The 21,658-nt window shown below is 36.6% G+C and overlaps 1 protein-coding gene across 3 annotated transcripts in view; it reads right to left on the bottom strand.

Annotated features, from left to right (window-relative positions):
- LOC121326689 (protein phosphatase 1L) overlaps positions 1-21,533 on the bottom strand; it is a 39,422-nt gene extending 17,889 nt beyond the window's left edge. The window contains exon 1 of one of the 3 annotated variants that reach the window (XM_041270062.1): positions 20,067-21,533. In XM_041270062.1, coding sequence (XP_041125996.1) covers positions 20,067-20,465 — 399 coding nt within the window. In that variant the 5' untranslated portion in view covers positions 20,466-21,533. Of the gene's footprint in view, positions 1-19,267; positions 19,286-20,066 lie in introns of those variants that run through there. The other 2 variants (XM_041270061.1, XM_041270063.1) reach the window with 2 other exon arrangements.
- Positions 21,534-21,658: the final 125 nt, after the last annotated feature.

Genomic DNA, 21,658 nt, shown 5'->3' with positions numbered 1-21,658 from the left:
CTGCTCTATTTACTTTATTTTGAATTCTATTTTCACTCTGTCAGGCAGTCGAGACTAATCTGCAGGCTACTGCAGTACTTCTTTGACAGCTCTGAAGGGCAACACGCTCAAGGGCTTTTTATGTCTTCAGGGTAGTTCCTCTTTATTGCCTATTTTTACAACTGTTTTACAACTTCAAAAAGTCATAAATCTCTTGTGCAAATTGTGTAAATCTTTGAACGGAGTGCTGTAGAAAGTCTGCTCTGTGGAAGTGTGGTAGACCAGACTGAGGACTTAGTACTGGGAGTTTATCGTGACTGTTGATCTAGTTAATAAGCAAAATCAACAGTTGATGAGCCTTACCCAATAGGTGTTCATGCCAGTGACTTTTAATAAAGCGCCCTCTAGAGGTAAATCGAGAAGAAGTACCATGTTTCTTCCCCCCCACCCCCTCCTCAGATAAAATTAACTCATACCTGACTTGATTAAACAGTCAGGAAACATGTCATTTTATTTACTCAGTTCACCTAGCGCATCTCATGTCCAGAGAAGCCCTTCTATACAGTAGCTGCTTGGATGAATGCAAAAGGAGATAAAAAAAAGACTTTAGGTTCATCAAGCAAGTAGATAAGCTGCTACTGCATTATAAAAGCAGGACCTCGGTTTGGCCACACTGCTTGCAAAACAGCTGCACAGTTTAAAAAAATAAATAAATAAATAAAACTGTGCACATGTAATGGATTCCTTTAATGTAATTCTCATCAAATCTGTAGTGCAACCTCACCTTAGGTTTGCATTCAAAACTTTTAATAGGACTGACTCTAGTGTCAGAGCTCGCAGGCTTACTGTTCTCATTTAATCAGTAGACAATCTCCCACGACTCTTGCGTTTGACCTTTCTGTAACTGTGTCACTTTTGGGTTTTTAAATCTACAAGCAAGACTGCATTCCAGAGAGAGGCATGTATTGGGCAGTTCTGTAAGCCTGTACAGCAGCACATTCATATATAACTGTAGGAGTTATTTTTTTTACATTTCAGAAAGCTTGGTCACTTTTTTTTTTTCTTAAAAGAACAACATTTTAATCCCTTTATCGATCTTCTTCAGTACACCTTAAAAAGTGAGAGAGGGGGCTTCAAAAAGAGCATTTTCAACTCTGTTTAATCAGAATTGATCTAATTACCAGTACTACCACTCTTTAACTCTACAATAATGCCACCAGTATTTCACCCCTAGGTATTCTATAAAACTTTGAAAAAGGAAAACAAAAATAATAATAATAATAATAATAATAATAATAATAATAATAATAATAAGCTACAGCTAAATTTACGTGACGGTTTAATATCAGATAGTCTAACGAAGTCGATGGTGTAATAACCCCCCACCCCCCCACCTGGAACGATATAACTTTGTCAAGTAGATGTGGCACCTTTTTTATTTTATGTTTTTGCTATATTTGGATGACATGCTTGTAATCCGTCTGGTTTTTGATTATACAGTTCTGCAGACCAATAAAATCTAATAATGTCTATTGTTTTGCTATCTTTCTACTGCAGTGTGTGGGGAGTATTTAATGCCAACACTGCTTAACATTCATTATTTTTATCAGTGTTGCCGTTTTTTTTATTTAACATTTTAAAAACTGCCGAAGGCACTATCATTTTAATTTAGCCATTGGGTTAGTGTTTTACTAGTTTTGTAACCAATTGTTTTTAATTCTTTTTTAAAAAAATTACAGTTTTCTCAGATAGTCCAGAGTTGTGTGCGTGTGAGTGGTTAAAAATACATGTTTCTGGCACTTCATTTAAAACAGCTCACTTCAGTTTAAAGTTCTTTCAAAAAGCGCTGGACTCCAAGAGTTTAGTGCAAAGCTTTCTCTCCATAACCCTATTTGCAACCTCCCGTGAAATGAAAGCAGCCAGGCGATTAACTGAACATTGTTTGAATTAAATTCACCTATATAGACTGCTGATACTTCATAAAATACATGGCTGACAGTTTATTATTTCTCCATTCCTTTTTTATTGAAGTCTGTCAGGCAGTAAGAAATGAGAGTAGGACTTAAATGGAAGTCCCAATTACTTGCAGTATTGCTCGCCACCATTGTCAGAACTGCCCATTCGGCAAGATAGCTGAGGTTTTAATTTAGCAGCACAAACATTCCAAATATACTAGGCACTTTTTTATTCTTGAAGATTCAATTACTACATAACGTAACTTGAACCAAGCGATGTGCTGAACTGTGGGCTAAATCCTTTTAAAATTACAAACACAGTATATAAAATGTATTAATACTAGCGTATACCTAGAGTACTATGGAAAAATCACTTTTTTCTGCCCTGTATTTGCTTTATTATTATTATTATTATTATTATTATTATTATTATTATTATTATTATTATTATTATTAAATAAAGCTCTGGATTACTTATTCCTCCTAGGTTTCTTGTAAACATACAGTAACACTTTTGAGAAATGCTTCTTCAAAAAGACAGGCTTTAGGTTACAATAGATTTTGATTTTACCTGGTAATCAAAATAAATCGGATAAACATTATTTTCAATATGAAATATGATATGAAGGTTTCTTTATACTGTACTTGAGAACAAACCCTTTTGGACAACTTGATAGAAAAATGTATATTAAAACAGGCTTGGATCACTTTGAATCTTTAAAATCAGTCATAACGTTTTCAGAAACACACATCTGAAGTAGGGCCTATAAGTGAGTGCATGCGTGGTTTAAGTGAGTCAAGCTCAGCCAGCTTCAAGTATTTGCCCTTTTTGTAACAGCTGTGGTGTGGGTGAGCCTCAAATGTCCAGTTCCTCATTTGTTTCAGTACTGTACTGCATTACATCCTCAGCCAGCAGAACAATATAAAGAAAATGAGACACAAGAGAATGTATTTTTTTTTTTTTTTACTCTGAAGCCGACAAAAGGAAGACTTAGAGATGAAATCAACACAATCTTAGGAGATAATTAACGGTACAATAAGTTCCAGAACTTCAGGCAAGTTGTAATAAATTTAACAGCAACGCATAACCTTGGTAAAAACTCAGTCCTTCCTCCTGCACCTGTGAAACCTAATTACCCTGTGAGAACCAACCAGGTGCTCTTCAACAAACACAACACAATATGACATTATATACAGCAGCATTTAAAACATTTAATGAAAATGCGTATTCCCTGTTACTAACTTACGACTTTGTCACATCGACAATTTTGGTGTTTTCCTGACCTTTACAGTGTTGTCAATCTTCTGAGCTAAAACAAATGTCCTCTAAAAAGGCAATGTAGGAACAACACACTTAAACGTTTTTTGTTACCATGTGTAAAGGGTAGCTACTGTTGACATTTCAGAGTAATAAGCTCTGTCATGTATAAATGTTTTTTTTTAACACTTAATTTTTTTTTTAAATACATGACGGCCATCATACTGAGCTCAGGTTTTCTAGTAAAGATAGGGCATGAACTGTGTACTAAAAAATAATAATTGGAAAACATGTTCTCCTTGAAGGCGTACACGTGGTGTAAAACACATCACAGCACAATCAATTACCCTTGCCACTGCCCTTGTGTTACAAACTCTTTGTTGAGAAAAATGCTGTACAAACAATCCTTGCAGTAGGAGTTAACTTCTGTTGCCTTATACTTAGGATAGCGCCACCTGCAGTACCTTGATATTGTACTTCACCTGTTCATTTCAATAATATTTGACAGAGGGTTTTACCTTTACATCCTAGTTTTTTTTTTTTTTTTTTTTAATTTCAGTCACGAGACAAGCTTTATGTGTTCATTAAAACTACTGGCAAGATTGGAGATTGGGGCAGCCACACAGAAAACTCCTTTGGGGTGTTACATTTTGGAAGGGGTGCTAAACCACTTTTATGATAATAATCCAGCAGTGCTTCTCTGGCAGTAAAGGAAACAAAAAATAGAATAAAATAATGCAATTTTGTTGCTGGAGAGGTGACAGATTGATTCCGATTAGCCTGGGCACATGCTGAAGGACTGCACATTAAATTTCAGTGTTCTACAACTGACTGAAGACAGAAAATGTTTTACATCTTTCTTGACACAGAATAATAATAAAAATAAATACATTAAAAAAATCACCATAAATCCTGGATTAAAGAAAATGTCACTAGATGGTTGGCAAATGATAATGCAAGATGACAACACATACATTCGTAGAAGAATACTGTTGTTCAGATGCTGTAAATTATTATTTAAATCTATTACTTCACAGAACAGAAATGCTAACATCTTCGCTGTTGAGACAATCAGGAATATATAAGAATGTCTTATAAGAATTACTTATAAGACATGAGAAGAAAGTACAGATGAACCCATTTTATACCACCACGCTTAATATCATACCCCATTTATTATCACCACTTTTCAATAACCACTCGCCATGCACCATAGGTTCTTTGAGAAATGACCTCTCTTACTATCTCACAAACCCGCTTATTGTCATGTTTTGTGCACCTGTCAAACGCTGCGTGGCCGGGATTTACTAAGCAACCACATGATAGAATTCATTTCCAACGCAGCTAACAACCAATAATCATCTTGGCTGATAACCTGACATTTTGTGCAGCCTGTCAAATGGTGTGTGGGCAGTCTTAACGGGACACAGTTCAGTTATAAAACAAACACACCAAGTGCAACACCTAATTGATAGCTCTCATCAGTCGACAATTCATGCCTTTTTTTAAATAAATGACACAAGCTGTTTTATTCCAGTTAATAATAAAAAAAAACATAGTAAACTATATGCATTTGTTTAAATGTAAGGAACGACTAAATATACTGTATTAAAACACTGCTCTTTAATTCACTGTTTTCTGTCTTTTTTTTTTCTTGCACCCGTAATATGCTGCTATAGGCAAACGTGAAACCCGGTTTTTATCACGAATTCTGCCTGCACGGCAATCCTGACATAAAGCGGGTTCAATGTTTATTCCGTAATATAAATTGAAAGGGACTTCATGCATGACTATTAATACAAACGATATGCCCAATGAAGAAAACAACCAGATCTTTATCTCCCGAAAGTACAGCAATCAAGTAGCACATTCCTTTTCTCCCACAATTTCCTACAAAACGACCATTCAATTCCCAAAAGGAACTAAATGGGATTCATACTGTCCCACTCCTAAAAAGGAAACGGACAATTTCACATATTATTATCAGCACTAATCCACTTAACGTGGAAACTGCTTTTTTTTTGGTAAGTAAACACAGTATTACTCTCAGATTGCAATTTGTGTAGACAGGCTAGTAGATGGTGTTGGTGTGCGCTCATGGGTTCCAATCACAGTTGTGCAGTTGCTGATATTCTGCACTCAAAGGGTCATTCCAGCTCAAGCAGACCAACGGGACTTACTCAACTTCTTGAAAGGTAAAAAAAAAATTGGATGTTGTGTGTTTTTTGTATCATCATCCACAAATGGAAAAAGCACTTCCTAAGAATTAGGTGCACTTGAGCTGGAATGACCCGAAAGAAACCTGATCTGTTCCTGTGTTCATTGTTCATGCAATAGTTATGAAATGCAAAGTATTAGATTATGTAGAGCTTGCTGCAATCAATGAATGTGAAGTCAGCCATGAACACAAAAGCTTATGGAATGAAAAAGGGATGGATTTATGAGGAATTAAAAGCGCTGATAAAACAAGAATACAGGCACTTACTTGGTAAGGTCATATTTGCTCTGGTGCACACACAAAAAAAAAAAAAAACTGTGCAAGTATGATCATTTAGGAGTAGTTAATTGCACATTTGCCGTTTTGTACGACTATAGGTTTCTAACATTATCAGAACATGTTACAGAACATTAGGCTGGAATAAACCCCTAAGAATCTATTATATCTTTTAAAGCTTCACTGACGATGACTCTGTAAACAAAAGACAAAATGATTTCAAACCATGTTTAATCATTTTAGCCAATAAAGCTACAACCCACCTAATTACTACAGACAGTACAGTAAAGTACCGGTACACTAAACAACACCCAACCTGATTTCTCCTGACATCGCCACAAAGCAGCTCACTGGAGGCTGAGTGGATTGGCAGTGGGCTGCAACATGAAGCCTCTCATCCTGGGGTCATCAGCTTTATTTCAGCAGAGGTCAGTAGAAATCAAGAGCTACCTCAATCTACTTGTAACAGGGGGCTTACGTGAACCGAATTCTAGCCAAAAACTATTTTTTTTAGATTGTGGAAATTATTTTCTTTGTATTTATGCAAAAGTCTTGCTGTATCTTTTCTTGTGAAATGCAAATAGAGACCTGTACCATGAATGCTTCAGTGAGAATTTAGTGTGGAAAACCTTTCCATAGTGCCAAAGTTTAGACCCATCCATTCCCAGTTTCTTCAGCTCATCTTTCCAAAAGCCTTGAAATTTTCTCTATAGAGTTATTTGCACACATATATAAAGAACAAATGATGGCTTGAGAAGGGATCTAAAAATAAATAAATAAATAAATCACCCACTGTAAAATGTCAGTGCTATAAAACTGCAAGCTATAGATGTCTAGTCTAAGAACATTTGACAGCATGCAAGGGATGATATATGTTATGCTGGTAGCATACTGTACATCTATCATATAAATCAGTGAAAGCTTACATTTAGCATTATAAGGAATGCAAACACTGGCACGTGATCTGCAGCCATGATTAATGTCAATTTCAGTGCGATCAATCCCTCAGATTATACTATATCTATTTAAAGCATCTTCTGCTGTCATGAGCAGATTTTTGCTGTTTTTTTTATTTTGAAGTCAGTATGCTGGGCAAAGCTTTACCATGCTAGTTTGGTTTGGGATATAGGAAAGCCCACTGTTCATGTGCTCATTTAAGTGGACAATCCATGAACACATGGTACTGTACATGTATCTGAATGTTTCGCTCACTCTTTAGAAGCATTTCATAACAAACTTTCCCTGGTAAAAAATGTAATGATTTTTTTTTTCTTTCAATTTAAATGTTGCTAATCTAGTTTGACATTTACCATATTTACATTTTTTTTTTAAATTTAAAATGCTATATTAAAAAAAAAAAAAAAAAATTCTAGATTTGAACAGAAGTCATAATGTGTTTATGCATTAATTCATTGATGTATTTATTTTAGTGTGCAGGGAAAGAATTTTGCCCTTTGTGTGATGGGGAGGGGGCAAGTAGATTTTTAAGCAGGACAAGTACATTTTTATAGCATTGTGTCCCTTGGACAAAAAGTTTCTTTCAAAAATTGCAAACCCCTGCATACCAACAGCAAAAGCTCTTCTCTAAACTGCCGACCCCCTCTTGTGTTATAGCAGAGATAACACCAATCCCATTTTTATATATTTTTCCAGTACAAGTCACTAAAATTATTTAGTAGCCTTACACATTAAAGTCCTTTAAAGTTAAGTGTGCAGTAAATTTAGAGATAAAAGTTTCATGATGTTGAAAATGAAAACCGAAAATGTATGACCAAACATAATTGCATTCTCTTAGGCTTCCAGGTGGAGCATAAATAATGGCTTCTCTGAAGGCGGCAATGTAGTCTAATGGTTCGAGATTACTACAAGGGGATTGCTGGGTTTGCCTCTGAATTCCTGAGTGACCTTGGTAAATGGGTAGTGAAGCCAGAGAATGTAACTACTGCTTTAAATGCTATTGTACTGAGAATATCTCAGCCCCTTCCTTGTTATTTTAGGAAACAGTCTGCAAATATTTAAAACACAACATCACTGTAGATAAATCGCTGCATCCTTTTCTGTAAGTCGCATCCAATTTGGTTGGACTACCTTGATTAATTACAGGCACTCCTTTACATTTTCAGACAGATTTTCTACTCCACAAACAACCAATGGCTTAACCCAAAGTTTACAGTTTACTGACTTATAACAAATGTGTCATTAAGCTTCCGTTTAAAAAGCAGTAATAAGGATTGGGGTGGCGCTTTTGATTGTTTTTATAGACTGCATTGAGCTACAGAATTGTGAACAAGGGAGCCTCTAATGTGCAGGAGCTACAAGAAACAATTTGCTTTGGGAGAGTAATCTGGGTCAGAAAGTGGTTTTGTTTATCTTAAGGTTCGTCGTTGTTCATTATAAATTAGACCTCCCCCCTTCCCCGTCTTCAAATAACCCATTTAAAAAGCACTGTGGAACAGACATGCATTTACATCTTACCAGTAATTACCTGTAATCATTTCTGCAATATTCAATGACACAATATAAAGAAGCCTTCACTGCAATGTGAGTGAATAATCTGGACCCATTGACTGCTACTGCTGGTCTGTTTGGGGGCTAGGCTCAAAGATTTGTTGACCCAGAGTGAACCATGAACCATGACAGCAGCAACGAAACGAACTGGATGAAAGCTGCACCTTTGCCAGCACAATCATAAGGTTGATTAAGAGACTTTAAAAACACTGCTCCTAGGGTATTACACAAACGAACAGTCGACCACCAGAAAATGAGAAGGTTGTCCACTGTTAAATGGAAAACCAAGTGCCGTCTGTGTGGTTTAGTTTCCACGCTTGCTGCTTTCCGACATGTGGTTTACAGCCGTGAACTTACCCATGTGTTTCTTCAAATATGCAGTGTTAACTGGTCACAATTAAAACAAACGGAATGGGTACCTGCAGTGTTCATTTTAAAATCTGTGTAGTGTGTTTATCACCATTCAGATCAGAATGTCCAGGTCACCAGAAACCATGGTGAGGCTGAGGGTTCAAGCACCAGTTCTGCCCATCATTCTATCACCTGACTTCTTTCAACATGTTTTCAATTGAAATTAGATTTTTTACTGGAATATGATCCCATCGGAATCAAATAACCTTGTTAAATAGGGATTTACCCACAAATTCAGAAAACTGAAATATGATGGTTGTTAGGGGTAGCCATAGGGTAGCCATCTTAATGCCCTCACCGTGATCAGTGGCACTGGAATGATTTTTAAAGTGGGGGTGCTGAAAGCCATTGAACAAAACTGTAACCCCTGTATATGATGGAAGCCACGCAAAGCCAAGGGGGTGCTGCACCCCTAGTTCCAGCACCCCTGACTACGATGCACAACTCACACTTTACCAGAAGATGATCTGATCCTCAAGGTATCAGTATCACCTAAGAATAATTTATTACTGGCCTAAAACCTCAGGGTTCTAAAGTTATACACTTGGTTTTAAACTGGATTGTCAGGAAAAGAAAAGATTGGGACAGTACGGACACACAGGGGGCCACCAACACTTATTGAAGGGTAACTACTGTAGACTTTCTTAAAAAAAATTAAAAGTCATTATTGGCAACTGAGGTATAAACGCTCATTTCACACAATCACAGCTGTGCACGTAGTGGGTAGAATTTAGGACAAATATCGCTACAAGGTGAGATTATAGGAGTAGTTCACCCATGCATGCCCTTACTGTAGATGCTGTCCGTATACTGCATCTCATCATTACAAGGTCACAGACAAAGGTTAAGAGTTAGGTCCGATGCAGCTACAGCCAGAAAGATTCACGGTCTGCTGGGCAACTGTAGATTGTGAGGACAGATGGCATGGCATATATAAAATTCAATGAAATACAAAAAAATCTAAACCCCTGATGTGGAAACTACTGCTACTGCAACACTTACAGTACAATACAGAGGAGGGTTACTGGAACCAGTACTCCATTACACAATTGACTCTCCAATAATCAGCCTCTATAATAAAATAATCTATCCAATAGAAACACTGGTACCAGGCAGCTAGTGTATATCTGAGGCTGGATGACCCTTCTGAATAGCACTGCTCCATACTGTGTTATATCCTTTCTGTCTCTTTACAATTTTGGGGCCATCTCAACCTGTAGCCATTTCTGTTCCAATGCTGCCAGTAAAGAAGGTAAGACATTTCAATCGGTTCACAAACAGAAATGAAATAAGTCCAAGAATTCTGGACTGCAGATAAATCAGACTCAGTTTGGGTAAATTTTCCAGTAACTCTTTTTAGCTAGACTTCAGTATCAGATTGCACTTTTGCATTCTTGGAAAGCCTGACTTCTCAATAAGAAGCATTACATACAGCTGGTGGAATTTTCCTTAGACACATACAAAATCATTAGAAGGAATCTGAAATGTAAAAAAATGACATTATTTATGCAAGCTTATTTATGATAAGTTTCCTAAAAAAAAAAAAAAAAAAACCAAACAACAACAAACTGGTTTCATTATTCTCCCTTCCATGTCCACTCTGTTGGTATTAACTGTGTAAATACTGGCTGGTAGGTCAATACTTTGAGTGCCAAGCAGTATCTTGTGTATCTTTTCTGCCAAGCAGTATCTTGTGTATCTTTTCTGCCAAGCAGTATCTTGTGTATCTTTTCTGCCAAGCAGTATCTTGTGTATCTTTTCTGCCAAGTAGTACCTTGTGTATCTTTTCTGCCAAGCAGTATCTTGTGTATCTTTTCTGCCAAGCAGTATCTTGTGTATCTTTTCTGCCAAGCAGTATCTTGTGTATCTTTTCTGCCAAGTAGTACCTTGTGTATCTTTTCTGCCAAGCAGTACCTTGTGTATCTTTTCTATGCTGAAAGCAGTAAAAAACCTGTACTAAATAAAACCCAAAAGGATAAAAGAATAAAAAATAGCATGACCCCAGTCCTTAAAGAGGCCAAAGGCAATGATTTCTTAAAGTAGTAAGCGGTCTTAATGTTGCTCAGATCATGCAAGTGTTTTCGGGCATTTGTAAAAGCATAGCGCCTACACAAAGGACAGTCTTCAATACAAAACACCACACAGAACTGAAAAGAATGTTAATTTTGAGCCCTGTTCTAATTCTCTAAATGGCTGACAATCTAAATATTGCTGCTGTATGAATCATTAAAATAGGAGCCTCCCTGGTGTACATTTGATTTTAAAGTCTGCACGCTCTGTGGAAACGTGAGGGCAAGAAATCAGAAGCATCTGCAGTGACCGGGTGTCAAGCACGCTCATGGGTCTGCTGATCGCACATCTGCAACACAGGCACAGGCAAGGATTTATCTTGGAGGTCTTTTTCTCATTTCCGCTGCCTCGTTGCCAGATGGACCTCGACAGAGTTATTGTACAGCCAGAAAGACCTGGAGTCAGGACAGATCAGGACTACTGGACAGCGTTCAGAGCCTTTAACCTACTCAGAGTGTTACTGTAGCTCGTTAGGGTTCACACACACATACACACACACACACACACAAACAGAAGAGGCAGGGCAGGACAGTATGCTGTACTGTGGGCAAATATAGTTGTGTTTTTACACAAGATTACACATTTTATTGCTATTTATTTGAAAAATATACTTGTGGTATAAACAGAATTCTGAATGATAGTTCGTGGTATATGCTGATACACCTTAGGAGGATGACTTGCGGTGAATAAAAACTGTATACCACAAATGACCAATCAGTATCCGTTATTTATGTGAAGAACATGAAGGCAAAATGCAATGTGGACTCTCACACATATTGTCCTACAAGCATGCCTTAAGCCTGCCCTGGAGCATCCAAGCCTACAATATATGTTCTCTTTTCTTAAAAAAATGCCTCTTAGCAAATGTGCCGTGTCTGGGCCAAACAACATGCGGTTGTTTTATAACATGGAATGTGGCTATTTTGTGATATGGATTTGCCTTCCAGTGTGAAAGATTTACACTGTGCCCTTAGGCTCCATATATAATTTAATTCTCTAATAAATCACAGACACCGACAAGTTAAAACAACAAACTAAAATGTATTTCAGAAAGCATGTCATGCAATACACCGAACAGGATGTCAGTTTTTTGTTCATCTGATTTTGCGTCAAAAACTGTGCCATTACTGCAAAGTACAGGTAAAACAACAAGTATTATTTTACCTTAAAGATTTTAACAACCAGAATATTATAATCTTTAGGTGACAGTTAGATTCATCACAAAGCATCTTTATTGCGCTTTACTGCGATGTTTCACATCTTCGAAAGGGCATTTTAACATTTGCCAGTACTGTTCTCCAGGCTGCTGGAGATGCCTTTCAATGCAAACTGCAAACTGCAAAGTGGAAAGCACATCAGTGATGACAGCTGTGCATTTCTAACTGCATCAGTTAAAAGCAGATTTAAACATGAGGTATAATATTCATGCAAAACAGATTCAAGATGTTGCATTTACGAAATCAACAAAAGGTCTTTCCACAAACATTGCACATATAAAGCTAATATTTTCCCCTGTGTAATGTCCTTTTATTTGTAATACTGCATGCCACATTTTGTGAACAGAATTTTTTTTTTTTTTTTTTTTTTATGGTAGACTTTACTGGGATGCAGTGGGGAATCCATCTACAAAAGGTCAGGAAAGGTGTTCAGGCAAAAGCTTTTGGTAATAAGCATGCATCATTCATTAGTGCAGCTGCCAACGTTATAAGGCTGCCGAACCCACCCAAGAAAGAAATAAATCAGAAAGTACTATTTCCCTTGCTAGAAAAAAAAAAAAAAGACAAGAGTACTCAAATCTATTTTTAATATTATTACTGCCTCTTGCCTAAGAAAATACACCTTTTTTTGGGCCTTGTTATAAAAACATTTAAAAAAAAATGTCTACAATAAATCTTTGGACACTGAATAGGGCCAGAGTTACACCATTTCAAAATGCAATGTGCCATGCTCTGTTTTTCAACCTCCCAGAACACAAGGGTTCTACCAATAGCAAATTGTTAAATGTAAATGTGCAAGGCTGTAAAAGTAATTTAAAATGCATTAATACAGGGGTAGTGATGCAGGAAGGCCTGCAGACCTGTCATGATGCATGTGATGCTGAAGGTCTGCAAGTGCAATGCTGGAAATGGTCTCTTATAGAAGCTGTGGGAATATATAAAATACTGTTATATTCCCACTGTGTATGGACTCAGGAGCTCTGAACCGCAGACAGAGAGGTACAGACTGGGTTGTACTGATGGCTCAGCCAGCCATTTATTTATACATAAAAAACCAAACATTGCTACAAATTACTTAAATAACTCCTAAATTTGTAGTTTAACCGTTTCGAACAGATAGCAAGTTTATTAGGTTTTAATAAGCATGTGGAAGATTCTTTGAAGGGCTGACAAACAAAGCCTGATCCTTTTCATGTGGGAAGCATGTGGAAAACATTAAGACATTCTCGGCTACATGGGTTTGAAGAATTGGCATCACAATTGCTGTTTACCAATGACTCTTGTGTTGTGTTTCTGTGCAGGGAGGCAGTTCACTGGTAGTTGTGAAAAATATATATATATATATCATTTAAAAAAAAAAAAAAAATCAAAATACACATTTACCAAAAATGTCTTATATAGGAAAATGTGACATATACAAAATTATCATACAAGGCAAAATTTAGCAGAATAAAAGATGCCGATAATTTCGTGCTGTTTTTTTTTTTTTTTTTTTTTTTTTTTTTAAGAGGAATCATTTCCCATTTAAGATCGAGAACCTAAAAAACGAATTACAGTACTTTTTAGAGTTCTTTTTCCTCTCAAACTACCATATATGGAAACTAAAAGACAAACCGAAATGTCTTCATGAAATTGAAAGATAAACAAATTGGGGTTATTTTTAGACATGTATGGGAACATGCAAGCAATGTTTGTGTCAGTGTCTCTTGTAAATGATTTCAATTCCTTTTCTGTTCACTCTGCGATGCAAGGTTTCCTGAGCCAAGCTCGCCTCTGAACAGGTTTCGCTGCAACAATTATCACACTTAAGATGGACGGTTTGTCTCATCAAACTAACTCGAGTGATTCACCGACACAAGCTGTTTACGATAAGGCCTTTTCAGTCGTATTTCACAAAACGCGCTTCATTTCCAGGTTTAAATATACCAAACATGCACAGGGTACATAAATTAACACTGTGTGCGCACATATCACATCCCTTTTAACCCTTTAAGGTACACAAGGAATTGAGTGGTTGTTCAAACACTTTCTTAAATACATTAAAAAAAAAAAAAAAAAAAAAAAAACACTGAAAATATTCATGAACAACAATCTGTATTGAAGTATTAAAGAAGGCATATGCCTTGGGACAGCTCACTGCTGTTCTGCATGGCTTCGAATTTGAACAAGCAACATGATGTTCATTTTGGCTACACTTAACCTTTCAACACTTCCTGCTCTACTGTTTTTTTTTATCTTCATCTTCTTTTCTTTGTAAAGCAGATAAACCCTCAGTCAATGATAGGCAGCTTTGTTGTAAACACAAAAGTTTTTGGTACGGCCTCTCAGCAAAATGCCCTCCAAACAGCGGGATGATGGCTCGAAGTTAGAGAGACATCGCTTTTCTAAATCCATATACCCAGCATGACTTTCCTAAAAACACCGCAGTGGCAGGAAATTGATTACATAGCTGTCTGTTATTGGTGACACACTGAAAAAGTTCAGTGTGTAGCGTGTGTTTTGTTTTTCAACAGATGGCTTTTAGGCAGTATTTTATTTCACTGGGGTATTGCTGCCAAAGTAAGCGAATAGCTGCTCAACCACAGGAATTATCTTCAGACAAAATACACATCCATTTTAGATTACAGTTGATTTTAAATCCAGGACATCATAACTGCGTTCAAACAAAAATTAGTTCAGATCAACCTTGTAAATAGAGATTTATTTTTCAAAACCTTTTAGAAAGAATATAATAACAATTTCATTTCTCCCACGTGCTCCAAATATGTTTACTTTTAGTTTTGAAACCTTTTTAACCAATTAAGGCGACCCTAGAACTGAAACAAAAGCGCAGAAAATCTAGGGTTTTCTGAAATGCTATTAGTCTACTTTGTTTGGGTGTTATCGGGCTGAAAACAGTTTGGGTTTCTGACTACCTATTTAAACACAACTAAAATCAAGGAAAACTACAGAAAAAAAGTTCTAACTCCACAGCTAACAGCTCAGAACTCCCATCTCTGACAAGTCTGAACACATAGAATGCTTTCAGGACTCCTGAAGCATGACACATGAAGCCAAAATGCAGCCAGTGACATTTACACTTTGTATTATACGTCAATGCCATTTTGTATAAAGTACACGTGATGGATATCACATTATATATATATCTATATATATATATATATTATATATTATATATCATATATATATATAATAAATTTATTTAAAAATTTGGTATATAACACTTAATTTACACCATGTAAATTTAAACATATTAAATTTGAACACTTAAAACTATATATGTCAGAGATAATTATTAAACTATCGGTCGATCTAAATTCACGTCACGGGACAGTGCTCGAAAGAATACTCTGAAACAGTTTTGCATTCAGAATCAGCTTTTAAAAAGCTATAACCTACAGCACAGTGTGAGGGTTAACTATGGGAGATGAAAGGAGATCACTGTGCTCATTCTTTGCAGCAATGATATTCTAGTGTTCTCTTATTGGTATAATCAGATTCTTCTGGGGTTCTTACCACAAGGTCTCCAATTTACACTGGAGCCTGGTATGGGTCATAAGAAAGTGCATCTAAATTTAGTAATAATTGCCCCATTAGTATCCCCAATTTTTTGTTACGAAACTTGAATCCACATTTTAAAATGTATTTACGGGGAGGATGCGGAGAACGCGAATTTGAGCAGTGTCTTGTTTTGAATTTTGAAGATTCTATTAACAGTACGACCTCACTCATTCTTATGCAAGGCCATAAGCACAGTGGGTTAATAACAGAGACTCACTTACTACTAGGTTGGTAAACATTTCACTAACGTCACATTGATTTCATGCCAAGCCAATTTTGTCATGTCAGCAAAACTACGGCCCGATTCAAATAATGTAATTTATATGCAAATGAGGCTATGCTCTCTCTGTTTCCAATAAGCAAAATTATAGCATGCCAACCTGTTGGTTGATGTCTGTCATCAAACTTACAATCAATATTTCTGTCATCAGCATGAAAGACAATACTCTGCAGCAGCAAAAAGCCATGAAATCACAAGAGCAATAAGTGACCTTCAGAAAACCAAAAATTGAAGCGCGCTTTAAGAACAGAAATCTCACATTAAAAAAGAAGGCTTGGCAGTTTCGAAGTTCCAGGAAAATGACTACTGACCCATTCGATCCTAGGTTCGAATCCCAGCTAATACAATCCACACGCTAAATGTAAACGGCTTGTTTTTGCTGTGGCTGAATTCTTTTTTCATCTCAAACACATTAAAACATTTCACTGAATATGACAGGTTTTACAATGTAATACATGTCAATAAAAGTACACATTTGGGAAATACATTAACCTCACACTTGAATAAATTTGAGTCACACTGTATGCAGTAAGTGGCTATCAACTGACTATCACTGTCACTCTGACAATAGAAAAAGCATGTAATCATCTCAAATGCTATAGTGTACATGAAAGCTAGTATACTCTGCTTCAAATACTGTATAATGGGCAATACAAGTATATAAGATAACACCTCTAAAAAACAAATGAACCTCATAATGTATGGGATATTTTTACTCTCGAAGGTACAATGTGATTGCTTATATGTGCTGTTGTTTAAATGAGAAAAATGGGACCTTCTCTAGCATTTTATATACTTTTACAGACAGAAATATACTAGCGAGCCTATTTTAACTAAGAACTTTGTATAAATACAAGTCTGTGATTTCTTGTAAAAAGGTTTGAAGGTTTTACACTAAAATAAAACATATTATTAGTTACTGGTCTAGAGTTTTGTGCAGAGTTATATTTCCTAGTGTTTAATTATCTGGACAGGAGCAGTATTCACATCTTCTGAATAAATGAAGACCCTTGAATACCTTCAAAAAAAAAAAAAAAAACATTGGTGTAAATTATCACATCCTTATGTATCACTAATACAGAGTAATATCATTAACATTGCATGCAAAGAGGTATTTTCCGAAAAAGGCACCCATGCCTTAAGAATTGCAACATCGCAAACAACTGATGTGAAATGAGCGGTTCACATATTTACAGATTATCTGGAGCAACTCAATTCACTTTGTGGGCCGCGGTGTTATCACCAAGTGCACTTGTTGCCTTGCAGCAATTCCACAAGTCAAACAGAAAACACCACGATAAATTCATTTTTATGCCAGCTGTAGCACTTGGAGGACTGCTATCTGGCAATTCCTAGCCATAATAAAAACTCTCAATTTATTACAGGACATGTTTGTTGCCCTTTGGGAAATTACAAGACCTCGTCTATATGAAGAAATTAGAAAGGAAAAAAAAACCTTAAAAAAAAAAACCTTAAAAAAAAAAAAACACTAAAACCCATGCTAGATGCCTTGAAGTCACTCAAGCACATACTGAAGAAAAGTGATATGACATTACAAATTCCAACTCCTGTACATTTTATATTAAAATCAAATAAACAGAAAAAATAAAAGTCAAACAAAAATCACCCTAAAGCACATCATTTGTTCTCTCGGCCTCTGAAACTGCTGCTTTACACACAAGTACTTTTAGAACAGTACTTTACACATGGGATATTGTACCATAACAGATACCCTTGCATTAATAAACCAGAGGTAAGAAACAACGCAAGGTGCCATTTCGTGAGGCAGTTCTGCTTGTTTTACATGCAGGTGGGCAACTGATATTCATTCAACCTTGCGAATTTAATTCCCATTACACAATAATGGTGCAAATTGCACAGTGGAGTAAAAAGGGCGTTTGTGGTTTACTGCAGGAGTTGTATTGGGGGTGGCTTTAGTACAGCAGCTTTAGTATGTATGTAATTGTGCAATAAAATACTACTGGCTTTTTTTGAAGCTCGTTACCTTTTCATTATGGTCTTCTTTCTTCTCAATATTAAAAGATAGTGGACACACATTAACTGAACTGGCACTGGGCTTTAGCTCTAGCTAAGCAGGTGTTGGCAGATTTATATACTGTACCCTGACACTTACACAGATCCACTAATGCATGCAATGTGATATTTCACTTTCCATTAAAGGAGTCTCAAGCTGGTGTACAAATGCACTGCATAGATTTGGTTGGATCTGTAATATCGGCAATTAATACATACAACTTTATCTCTAGTAAACCAGGCTGCATGACTCTTTTAAAAACTTTGACACTTGATCAAGGGGAGCTTCGTAAGATCATGGCTTTCACATGTGATTGGGCTGTTCAGGAGTTTTGCCACACAGTTCAGAAACAGTCTGTGGAAGTCAGCTGCTCACACAGCTATGAAGCTGACAACAAGGTCACAATTGAGGAGATCAGGCAGAGTTCTGGCATTATGATCAATGTATGTTATTATCCTCATCACTACCTAGCATTGGTCCTTGAGAACAAAAGAGAAAAGGCAACCCCCAACTGAGGGCAAGCATACAGACAGCACTGTTTAATATTTAATACCATGAAGTGTCTTGGAGAACTGCAAGTATCAACCAACTGACTCTAGAGGATGTCATAAGGAAATATCTAAACAGAGACTTACTGCATAAAGCAAAACTTTTATAGTGCCTGGAACAGAAAGTATAGACACACAGATTCAAACTGGTGGATTAGGTTTGTGTTTTTCCGCTTGTAAATACACCAAAATAAATTCTCACCAACACAGAGTCATGCATATTTTTGTAATCCCTGCAGATTACTCTTGCAATGCAAAACAGTCACAATGCCAGTCTACTGTAACAATATGAACAAATATATTTATTACAAATGCTGGTAACTGAACAATGTACAAAATCGCCTGCAATGTGTATAGCCTATATCCTCGAATATATCTTTTCCAGCCTAAATGCTTTTCCTGAAGTGCTTTTAAAGGGTTTATCATCCACTGCTTGAAGTGCATTCTTCATTCACATAGTGCATTGACCCATTCGACTCCTCCAGACCATCACTTTCAATTCAAACACAAAATGTCTATCTATCTCTCTATATAATATATCACACACAACTTTTCACAATATTTAATATATACAATATGACGAAAATTCATTATAAATAATTTACAAGTATGGGTACCCTTTCCAAAATGACCCAATGTTTAGTCTTTGCGTTACAGTATCGTCCATATTACTATTGAATTGAATAATAATAATAATAATAATAATAAATAATAATAATAATAATAATAATAATAATATTCTTATTTGGTTTTTAATATCGAGTCGATTCTTTGTTTATTTCAAAACAAGCACAACGTATCACTGGAAAGGGCTGCGACTGTCTGCTGCAGTGAAGTCAATAAACCTTCTTAAGTGCTGACATTTCTCTAGGATTTGGGAAATAATAAGACAAGTGTGATGATATGTCACGTACTTTTGCAGTCTAATTATCTGTTTTCTTTGGCACTTACCCGATCTGTCACTGAACCGATTGCTAAATCAATTAAATACGATTTTAAAATATATTTATTGGTAGATCCAATACCAAGCCAATGTGGAATCGCTAGTTCACGCATCGAAACATATTCATACTTTAATTTGCACGCAACATAAACTATGCATGTGAAAACGGTGCCGTATTAAATATAGTTAACTGCATCTCATGCAGTTACCAATAAATGTGTAATCCAGCGCAAAAGAAAACGTTGCGTCTTTCTTACTAGACTGCTCATGACCTGACCCATGTCTTCAGCCAATGGTCTTTCAAGACATAATCCATTTGAACGATTCCCTTGTGCAATACGACAGATGGCTCTTTGGCCAAACTGAACATTTTACACGCGCAGTTAACCAATAGGGACCGTGAGGTTGTATTGAACAGCTAGCGTTAGAAAAATAGAAGCCTTAATACATAATTAATATATTAACAAATCAACTGCACATTGCAGACTATTCTTTATTTATTTAGGTAGGGTCTTTTTCAATCCATGTCATTTTACACGGTACTTCTCCTACAACATGATACACGTTTGAGTAAATAAACGTTCGTATTTCAGAATACTGCATTAAAAGTAAATAATCAGTCCCAAACATATATGAATTGTTCAGGAGGGTAATTTAAATATTTCTGTCACAATACACTACTGAGCACATCTGGCACTGTTGCTGTTCATTGACACTTCAAACACATACAGAACCTGCGTATAAACTCAACTGAAAAAAATAAGATTTATTGATAATATATAATTCAGTAGATTATAAATAACCTACCTCTCCTCCGTGGCCGTCAAATATTCCGAATATGGACGGGTGAGTCTTGTTGACCAAATCGGTGATGACTCGAAAGCGGTCTTCCATGTGTTCTCTCCTGCCTTGTATCGAATACACGGCCACATTATGGCTTTTGAATTCCCAGGTTTTCGAGAACTCAGCCTCCAGGACATCAATACCTCCCAGTCTGTCATTCTGCATAATCTCCGCTACCTTTCCTTTAACCATCTTCACGGCATCCCTGCTCGACTTGACAATCGTCTTCACTTCATCTGTGTGGAAGAAGTAGCTCCAAAGGGCCAGGCTAATGCATAGCAGGAACAAGGTCTCCGGTCTCAGTAAGAAATAACGCATGATCCGACCCAAGAGAGACAACAAAGTCATTGTATCTTCTATCATTTAATTTACACACTCACACACACACGATAGTGACAAAGGTTCTTCACTACATGAATAACTCAGTTCATACTTTTGCAACTGAAAGATGTATAGCAAATCGTAATGCTGTAGATCAATAACAATGTTGTGTTTTAGCCCCCAGGTCAACGCAGATGTTCTGTTATTTTTGTTTTTCTTCTGCTCAAAACAACAGTGCTGAGGATGCTATAGGCAAGATGCTCAGTTTCCGAGATACAGCTGACATCCTACTATTTGCATTAGTCACTGTAATATCTAAAGTTTTAAAGCAGCAAACTCATCTTTGAGTCAAATACTATTGTACATGGACGTACGAGCCGCGTTTGTTTAAAGCTACGTTGTAAATGAAGCTGGTACCCTTTCAGCTTTCTCTTACCCGCCTGCAATCTGTCAGTGTTACAGCAAGGCTGCCGCATTCCCCTCTGTGGAGCACTCCATTGAGTGCAGCTGGGGATCACACATTGAGTCCCCTAAAACCTACTATTATCAGAACTGCTATTATGCCGCTTTTTATTTATTTATGTATTTGTTTTATTAACATTGGTTAACATATACATCAAAAGACTTATATTCTTGAAATGTACTGAATGCCTGTACGACGCCCTTTATATTTTGTTTGGCACATTCTACTAGAAATGATTCGGACGGCAAGCGGAAAGGTGCAAAGTGCATGACCATCAAAGGGGTATAAGTTAGGTACTGTGACAAAGAACTGATTCCAGCTAACAATAAATGTTGCATTTGTGATGTTTAAGTATACTTTATATTCCAGAGAAAGGACGGCAGTTTTGTGTGTCTGATAAACTATTCTATATTAACTACACTTTCAAATTAAAATATCCTGGAATTTACACCTACAAACAAGTACTACTAGTACAATTCTTACAAGAATGTAGTACATAACCACAGTATTTACCCCGACACAAAAACAAATATTGCTTAATATTTGATGCCCACAGTTCAAATTCTCGCTCTTGCGGTTTATAATGTTACTCTCCCCTCCCCCCTCAATTTTTGTGATTGTAATTCCCTGCAGCCTAGTATAAGCGCCGCACACGCTCACGCACACGCACACGCACACGCAGAGTCAGTCACCAAAAACATAGTCAAATGGAGACAAACGACAGCTGTGTGGGAAAAGATGTGGCAGTACTGGCATTCCACCTGCCAAAATC

This window comes from Polyodon spathula, chromosome 14 (genome assembly GCF_017654505.1).
Source record: "Polyodon spathula isolate WHYD16114869_AA chromosome 14, ASM1765450v1, whole genome shotgun sequence".
NCBI classification, from domain to species: domain Eukaryota; kingdom Metazoa; phylum Chordata; class Actinopteri; order Acipenseriformes; family Polyodontidae; genus Polyodon; species Polyodon spathula.
Note: the sequence above shows the minus strand (reverse complement) of the source record. Positions and strands in the feature narration are given on the sequence as shown.